The 9,370-nt window shown below is 33.5% G+C and overlaps 1 protein-coding gene across 1 annotated transcript in view; it reads left to right on the plus strand.

Moving 5' to 3' along the window:
- LOC145664181 (sodium/potassium-transporting ATPase subunit alpha-B-like) overlaps positions 1-4,094 on the plus strand; it is a 465,697-nt gene extending 461,603 nt beyond the window's left edge. The window contains exon 19 of the mRNA XM_081730619.1: positions 3,534-4,094. Coding sequence (XP_081586745.1) covers positions 3,534-3,654 — 121 coding nt within the window. The 3' untranslated portion in view covers positions 3,655-4,094. The remainder of the gene's footprint in view (positions 1-3,533) is intronic.
- Positions 4,095-9,370: the final 5,276 nt, after the last annotated feature.

Raw genomic sequence — 9,370 nt, forward strand, 5'->3', positions numbered from 1 at the left:
GTGTCTTCATAAAATACCTTCAATTCATTGGGAAAATACTGCTTGCTATATTTTTGTGAGATCAGCTATTTTGGCTTTACTTAATTCTCTTTATTTTGTCATATGCTTTTCTTTGAAGTAAGATCACATCTCTCCTGCAGTCCTCAGAATAAATGTAAGCTGAAGAAGTGAGGCTATGCACGATGATGCTACCAAAATCCCAGAAGTTTCCAGAGTGTCCAAATTATTTGAAAAAGATATTTGGAAGCAAATGCGTTTATTTCGTGGAAGACTTTTAGTGTCAGTGAAATTCACAATCTTCTTATATACATGAGGCCATCAGTGTTGAAATTAATCATATCATCACCAACAAACACAATCATTGAGAACTTCTCTGATCTACAGAAGTGCACACATATTTCACAAACTTCTTTCGCAATGTAAATATATCCTGTTACGTTTTGCAAGAAATCTTTAACCAATTCAAAATCATCTAACTTGGAAGGTATGAATGACTTTGCACGGATCAGAAGTGTTCAATCACTCTGAAGTGTTTCATTCCTGGAAAGCACAATAAGAATATCATAATCGTGTGGTTCCTTTTCTGGCCCCCACAGCTGTTAAAGAAAAGATGAAATTCATGAATCTCTTTTGTGAAGCCCTTGTCTATATAATGTAAAAGACAAAGACTACTTCATTTGGTCAGTTGGAACTATGAGTTTCGTCCTACAAATAGAAATGGTCTTCTCCAGTATTGGCATTATGTATTTCATAATGCGGAGATAAAATAATTCCTATACAGAAATTGTATGCAGCGGTACATTTTGCATGAAAGGCACAACTGTAAGGTCCTTCCTTTCTTTACTAAACTTTATTGAATCTTGAAGTTGATTGTAAAACTTCTTGACCTTTCTTTTATGTACATGAAGTTCATGGTTCTCCAACTGTTTCTGTCACCTGATTCACGTTTGGAGATTTCAGTTTTTGTTGTAGAACTTCAGAGGTACAACAAATATCGACCTGTAGCCTATAAAGTAAGTTGAATACGTTTCTTGAAATATTTTGCATAAAAGGGGTATTTGATGATACAACTGAACAATTGAAAGATTATTTTAATGTTTAACTTAGAGTCAAGATAACTCTTCTCTTTGCTAAAATAATGACTGTTTGGTTGGAGAAAATTGAATATGCTGGTGGATGAGCATTTTAACATTAACAAGTTTAGCATTTGAAGTTGCATTTTTACCTCTTACGTCAATGGTGACATCTGCTAACAACAACTCCCGGAGACGACGGAGTCCATTGTCTCCTTTAAGACAGTGAAGAGCAATAAATGATTGTGACAAATCTCCCTCTCGTTATTGACTGCCTCAAAATACAACTACGGGAACACTTGACGAAACTAACATTTTCAGTAGGACGTCTTTCGTTGGAAAACACTCAATAAGTCCTTGCAAATAAAGTCATCTCTGGTTGAGAAACTATGGTAAAAAACACTTACTTAATCACAACATTAATCTTAGACACACATTCGTTTACAATTGCAGGGTTATCTAAAGTTTTCCTCTCAGCAATAGTTTTCCTCGTATAATTTACATATTCAGTACCTTTTATAACGCATAACATTTGTAGCAATTTTAATTTCTCACTTTAAAAAAATATCGTCTCACTTTTGGCACTGCTACACCAACACAGGAAGTAACTACAACTTATAACCGAAACAGTTGCTTCATTGCTCAATTGGAGAGTTACAAATACAATATTGCCAATTGTACATAAGTATCACACAGAATTACAGAGCTACAAATGTTAAGAGTAGGAATAAGAGAATTCCAGGAGTAAAGGTGTTTCTGTAGTGAGCGGAAATTTGACAGTACATTTTCTGACATGTCAGTAAACTAAAATTAACGTAATTTCAACATAAAATAATGCAACTATTCTCATGGAACAGTTCAGCACAAACAACACACTTTTTGAAAAAAAAGTGGAATTACGTCATTTCATAAATTACCGATTCATTTCTCATTTTTTCATTCGTGAGATTGGAATACTTGATTTCCTGCTTTCCTTTTTAAAATTTTCGTGTTATGTTTTACCACTATTGCTTTTTTGACTTATTTTCTAGTTATCCCTCTTATATTTACTACTTATCCTTTTAGTATTTTCACGTCTCGTTTCATATTTATGTCGCACTTTCTTTCCTCGCTATGCGTGGCCAAACTATAGCACTCCTTGTCACTACATTTCACTAACACCATTTTTTTTCTTACCGCGGGTGTGTGAGTGTTTCGGAAAATGTTTCTCAAAAAGTGTCTATGAATCTAAGTTTCGTGCTTTAGCCATGATGTTACTGTTTCAATATTATGATCATTAAGTCTCGATAGGATGTAACGAGAGAGTCAAATAAGTTTAATTTTTCTTAACTCCAAATTATAATATGTAATGTACAAAAAAATATGTACATAACTTGATTCTTGATACAAGTTTGTGGCTCGCTAAAGAAAGTGATGAGTAAGTAGCGTTTACGTCAGTTCGTGTTGTGGAATTTGGACATCGCAGCTATGTGTTAACTAAGCCTGCCATCATTGTCACGATCAACTTAAGTGTGTGTATTATAATTTTATGTGGTGTTGTATTAAGTGTATGAATGTAGTCGAAATGTTGTGTTCTACACCATTGATGAGTTTAGACTATCTCGAGGTTATTTTCCTGATGATTTGGATCTGCCTATAACCTATTTTCTGAATTTTTCTTCTTTCTGATTCGTCCAGTGGTTTTTGCTTGCATTTTGGATTTTTAATTAAGGTTATACGCCCCTTAACGGTGCTGGAGCGTCTGTTTTCTGAAAAACGTTATTTTTTATTTTTTTATTTATTTATTTATTATTATTATTTTTTTTTAACATTTCACAATATGCTTTTAAAATTTTCTGGAATTTAGAATCGGCGACGTTCTGTCCTGTGTGTAACTTTATTAAAGTCTCAGAGATGTGTAAAAAGTTATCTCATCTTGGTTTGGAGACGAACGGTCTGAAATGTGCTCTTCGCAAATTTTCACGAATTATCTTCCATTTCGATACCATTCAATTTGGGTAGGTTTGCCGTTTCCTTGCTCTTTCACAAGATGATGCTAAAAGTTTTTCGAGTTCCTTATCCCTTTCTTCACTGGGTCGACGGTTCTCTGTGTGTGTGTGTGGTCGGATGACAAACAGCGATGGACAGTATTGTTAATCCTTTCTATTGAAACTGTTGCTCAGGTAAAAAAAAAAAAAAGAAAAAGAAAAAAGAAAAAAAAGAAAAAAAAGAAAGAAAGAAGAAAGAAAGAAGAAAGAAAGAAAGAAAGAAAAGGTACCTTGTGCTTGAACTAGGAGGAAAACTAAAGAAAATTATGTTCCTGTTTGCAGTTTGCATTGAGTCTTTTTTAAATACATACACACAAAATTTTAAATGATATTTACTTCTAATAATTTGTATATGAAATTAAAATTAAATAACAATGGTCATAGATAGCAATTGTTACATTTTGTTGTATTGTCTTATCTGGTTTACTTCCAGGTTCATTTGGTGGCTTCTTCCTATGCCATTCTCACTTTACATTTTCATTTATGATGAACTTCGCCGATTTTTCATGCGCCGCAGCCCAGGAGGGTGGATTGAGCAAGAAACGTATTATTAAAAAGTTACTTTGTTACGTTGAGTCATTTTTCAGCATACTTGTGTTTCGCACGAATTTCAAGAGTTTTTAAGTTAATATTTGTTGGTACAAATCGTATCATAAAATCAGGTACGATTGGTTCTAAGTAATTATAACGTTCTGTTTTTTTTTGTTTTTTTTTATGAATTTCAAACAAACACGGAAAAATTGTAACTGTTTATTTTTTAGAAAAAACTAAAGATTGTTATCCAGACGTATTCAACCTCACAAACCTTAGAATGGAAGTAATGTACCTATATTAAATGAAAATGGGTTCTATGGCTTCTTGAAAGAAATGTATCTGACAAATTCATATAGATGTTATATTCATATACTTATAAATAGTACTTTCAGACCATTTTGGTATGAATTGAAAGGCTATGATCATTAACATAGAAAACCAAAGTTTGTTCTTCATTGTACTAAACAGTAAAATAAATAAAAATGGGTTCTTAATAAAAAATTCTTATTGAAATTCACATCTTTCGTGAAAATAATAGGAATTATATAAGTATTTCTTTTAAGTTATAATAGTGCTCTTCGTTACTAAAACTTGTTACAACAGGGAATTTACGTAAGGCCGTACAGAGGCGTCCGTTTACTGAAACAGTGTGTCGTAATCATAATTATGGTAAAAATTAAATGATTGTGGAGAAAGAAATGTATTATTTGTTTCGAATATATGTGAAATTCTGAAAGAGAACAATGTCTGATTGGTGCAAAGTCTAAAGTTTCTTTTTCAACAGATGCACACAACCAAAAGTTAATTTTGAAGAAGGGGAAATGTTTCTATTTCTCTAAGCCTAAGTCTTCATTTTAAAGCTACTTGGTGTCAGTATACAATTACTATTTTCGATGTGCCAATGCCAAGATACATACGCAGGGATTTATTTCGGGAGGGGCCCGAAACTTTTTTTTTTTTTTTTGGAATCCAAATTCAATATCAGGATAAACTTTATTAAAATGCGTAAAATCAACCCTAAAATTAACCTAAATTTACAGTAAAGGTGGGATTGGAGGAGGGGGACGGACTTCCAGGATCTACCTTTTGTGTATGTCCCTGGTAATGCCTCTGATGTAGCTCATTGTTGCCACTTGCTCCCTCCAAGTAATTAATTTTATGTACAAGTTTAGTATTAATCGTCTAGATCTGGGTAGGAAGACATCTTCCTCTTGTCATTATGTCTAACATTGGTGCACAGCAGACAGATCCTGTTCCATTGTTTCTGCAAGTTGTATTATCAAACTTTCCGCAAATCTACTGTGCATTCTTTCAAACTGTGAACTATCCGAAGTGCACACACTTCTTCATGAGTTAATAGAGATTTCATGAATCCTACACTTTACTTGTTGCAATATTGCTAGCAAGTAGTTATCACATGCATCAGGAGCTTTAGATTCGTGTATCTGTAGAAGTAACGGAAATTCTCCATCTTCTTCAATACGAAATCGTACACTTAGCTGTGCATTAGTAATTCATTGTCTTCTCTACTATGTCCGTCCCTCCCGTGGGTCGTCCTCTGCAGGAGGAAATAATTATACCCTCAAGTTGACTACATTTAATTCATTCTTAGAATTCAAAATATTTAGAGAGGGTGAGGCATCATTTTGTAAGCCATTTTTAAAGACTGTATACTATTAATGTCGCAAAGTACACTTATAGTGGGATCTCAGTATCATAGAAAAGTCAATTGGGGCAAAATTATTTATTCATGCTGGATATGAAATTGTTATCTACATCATTGGTCCCACAATTTACTTTTGATCCAAGTCCCACAAATTTTCAGGACGGCCCTGTTCCCTATTTTCCCAACTTCTTTAAATTTTACTGAATAGCTTCAAGACAATAAAGATTTGGAAGAAGAAGAAAAAGAAGGTATGACTAGTGATCTACAAAATACCATTAAATAAACTAATTCCTGATATTTTCCTGTAAGGTAGAAATCTGGGTGATCAGTTTTTATTCATCAGGAACATTTTCAGACCAGAACCTAAACAGAACAAACAAAAACTCCCAGGGCCTGCCGAAAGGCACAATAAGAAGAAGAAGATAAAGTGTTCGGGAACGTTATGTATTTTCATCATCCAGACGACTGAGGATACGAGATTTACAATATTTTTGTTCTATACATTCTTGAAGAAAAACTACTTGACTATAATTACAAAATAAATGAGTATTGCAGGATTAAGAAAACACTAACTGGTGATCACTTCACATGGAATTAAATTTTACAGTTTATGAAAATAAATTATATTCAGAGTTGGCTCTTGAGGGAAGTCACATCGGTAAAGATTTAAATTTTCCAATTATTGCATTAGGTACGATTTATTCTCTTAACTCATAGCGATAAAATTTAGACTTTTACTCATATGACTCCTCTCAAGAGCGAACATTAATAATACCAGAAAAATTATATTACAAATAAAGTCCCACCCCGACATGGATAACAAAAGTCTCAAACTACGTATATTGGGACAGATCCAAAACCACGAATAAACTATAGCATGCAATATAACTGATATTGTCTAAGTGTACAAGGAAAAAAATAAACTTTTGTAATAGACATTGCCATCCCATCGGATAACAACTAGCATAAGAAATACGCAGAAATGAAAATACACTGACCTAGCAATTGAAATTAGACATGCAGAGACAAGTGTGAAGTATCTGTGTATTAATAGTGATGTGACTGTGAGATGACTGCGAGCTATTGATTTAATTTGTTAAATTCTATTTCATTATTTTTACGATTATCTTAGTATCATAAACTCTATAAAATCCAACGGAATAAAAAAACTTTTATTAATGTTGTACATTTCCAGACAGCTTCTGTAATCTTGTATTTGTCAATTCTCGCTTTTGAAATTGTTAATAAACACAACTAGTTTCCTTCTTGATTTGCCGCATTTCCTTCCGCATAGCTTGATATTTCACCGTTCTCTGAATGTCAGACTTAGGACTTTACAGCCAAACGGAACCACGGAGGATAGATCGACAGGGGGTATTCATCACAAAGTGTAGGAAGGTGCAGCATCGTCGGAGGCAAGCACATCGCACCATTGGAGGAAGACCGACTCCATGTCCCAAGAACACCATTCTGTTGGTTTATCACCGCAGACATATTTCAGTTTGACATCTGAGTAGTGGCATGAAGGTGAAAAAGTATATCGTAGAAGGCACCTCATTAAGAGAGAACTTGACGCCCCTAGCAGATCAACAGGATAGAGATCCATATGTTGATTGATTCCAGCATTTCCAGAATTCCTCCAGAGAAAGACATTCATTGTTCCAGATGACCAGGACGACGCCAGTCTCGTTGGAATATCAGGCTAGTGCTCATCTTTTAATCACAACCTATCTCTCTCTCACCTATTTCCCCAACTAGTCATTTTCAAAATTAAAACAATTGAATTTTATTTAAATTCAACCATACTTTCGCAGTTAAGTACCATGTTGTGCATCAGTTTCATCCCCAATTGTTGCATTCATTTAATGAATATTTCAGAGATTATTCTGAGCTACAACTGATGGCACAGCGCCGGCCCACAAGAAACTGTAACAATAGTTCCACTCTTGATCATACTACAAAACTTAAGCAAACTGAACATTCAACATACACTCATAACTAAAGTGCAACAGCCTGTATTATTATCCTCAAGCAAAATACTTAAGAAAGCTCCTCAATGACCAGGACACACAGTAAAGAAGAAACGGTCATCGCTAAGCTCGACCACAACAATACAAGAGAGAATCTGATATAGACAGAAAAGATAATAACAATAAATTCTTAGCAAGAATCTAGGTATATTTATTGAGAATATTGGTGCTAATTTTGACTTATACACATTTCTTATGACGAATGCTGACAATCTATAATGAACACTTATTTAAAAATAATAAATGAGTACGAATTTCACAGTTTATGAAACTCAAGATCAACGTACAAAAATATTGATTTTTGAGTCGTAAGGAACGCCAATATGTATACACACGAGAAAAGTGCATTCCCATTTCCATTTTTCATATCCTTCAACCTTAGACAACCAACAATACTGTTAAGGTTAGCTGGTTGAGCACTACATAAGGCGTTCTACAAGTGCAATACTTTGTTCGAAACATGTCAGTGTACCAAACAGCAAAAAAATAGGAAAATATCCATGCCTCTGCGACGAATAAAAAATCGAGTAGAATAAGCCTCTTAGTATCTACAAAGCGATTGATATCATGAGAAAGTCACAAAGAGATCGTATTTAACTTTAGACATACCAAGGAAAAATCAATATTCGCCAAATGTTCATTTTATTTTACAGGTAACAGTATTTTGTAAAGTCTCTGAATCTTTTACATTATTCATTTCAACGTTACCTTCACATTTGTTACTTATCTGTTTTAATATCTCTAGTAAAACTTTATGAAAAAAATATCAGGAAGAGGTGTTTTCACTTCCATTTTTTTCGAGAATATTTTTATCAGCAAAACAATCGTAGTTTTTATTTTTAAGTGTATTATTATTATTATTATTATTATTATTATTATTATTATTATTATTATTATTATTATTATTATTATTCATTTACATATTAAAGTTAACAAGAATATTTTCTAAAGTTATATTACTAGTTTCCAGTGTGTTCAGTAAACGAAACAAAGAAAACGAAAAAGAAAGAGAATCTAAGAAATAAAAACAAGATATGCAGTGTGTGTCACTTCAATTTGCGAAAGCCATTGCATTAGTAGAAAACATGTCATATGTTTAAAATATGACAGACATATTTTGTGCACACTTAACATGACTTTGTGTAATTTAATCTCCAATTAATGCTACAAGAATTTTCTTTTATTAGAAGCATATACGATATCAAAAGAAAACGAGTTCTCTCTTCTAATACGCCGTAATATATAATTCACTATCCCTTGCTATATTCTAGGTAATCGAGAAATGTAATTTCGTAAAGGAGAATAAACATAAATGAACTAAAACATAATCAAATATAAATATCGATGAATGCTTCGGATAATATTTCAATTGGAGATATCTTCACTCTCTCTCTCGGGTAACATGTGCATGATTCTTGCATCTCTAGTTGAAGAACTTTGAGCAAAGAATAGTCATCACACACCTTACTAGAACAAATTTAACTTAAAAGTGTTAAACTGACTTACAGTGGATTTGAACCCACAACCCCACGATTTCTAACCTAGTGCCTACAACCAGGCCCGTGCTGGCCCACCGGGACACCGGGACATGTCCCGGTGCGCCCTCTGAAATATCACAGTATAAATAAAGGTACAAGTTTTTAGTAATAAATTCTTACAGTTTTATTGGTAAAGAATCCGTGAAAGGTGCAGTGTGCCCTTTACATTAGGCGCCCTTCCGAGACCACATCAAAGATGAACGATTTTATTTACTCTTCTGTATAGCATAGTTCTGTACAATAAATACACATAGTTACTATTGACGAAGAACCCGTGAAAGGTACAGTGCGCCCTCTACATAAGGCGCCCTACGAAACATCACATTATAGATAAGTAGCTTTAGTTATCCTGTATACCAGCTTTGTATAATAAATTCAAATACTGACTGGTAGTACAGAACCTGTGAAGAATACAAGGCGCCCTTTACATAAGATGCTCTGCGAAATACCACATTATTTTTTAAAATTTTATTCCTCTGTATTTCAGTTTTGTATTATGAAT

This window comes from Thermobia domestica, chromosome 11 (assembly GCF_964235325.1).
Source record: "Thermobia domestica chromosome 11, izTheDome1.hap1.1, whole genome shotgun sequence".
Taxonomy (NCBI): Eukaryota; Metazoa; Arthropoda; class Insecta; order Zygentoma; family Lepismatidae; genus Thermobia; species Thermobia domestica.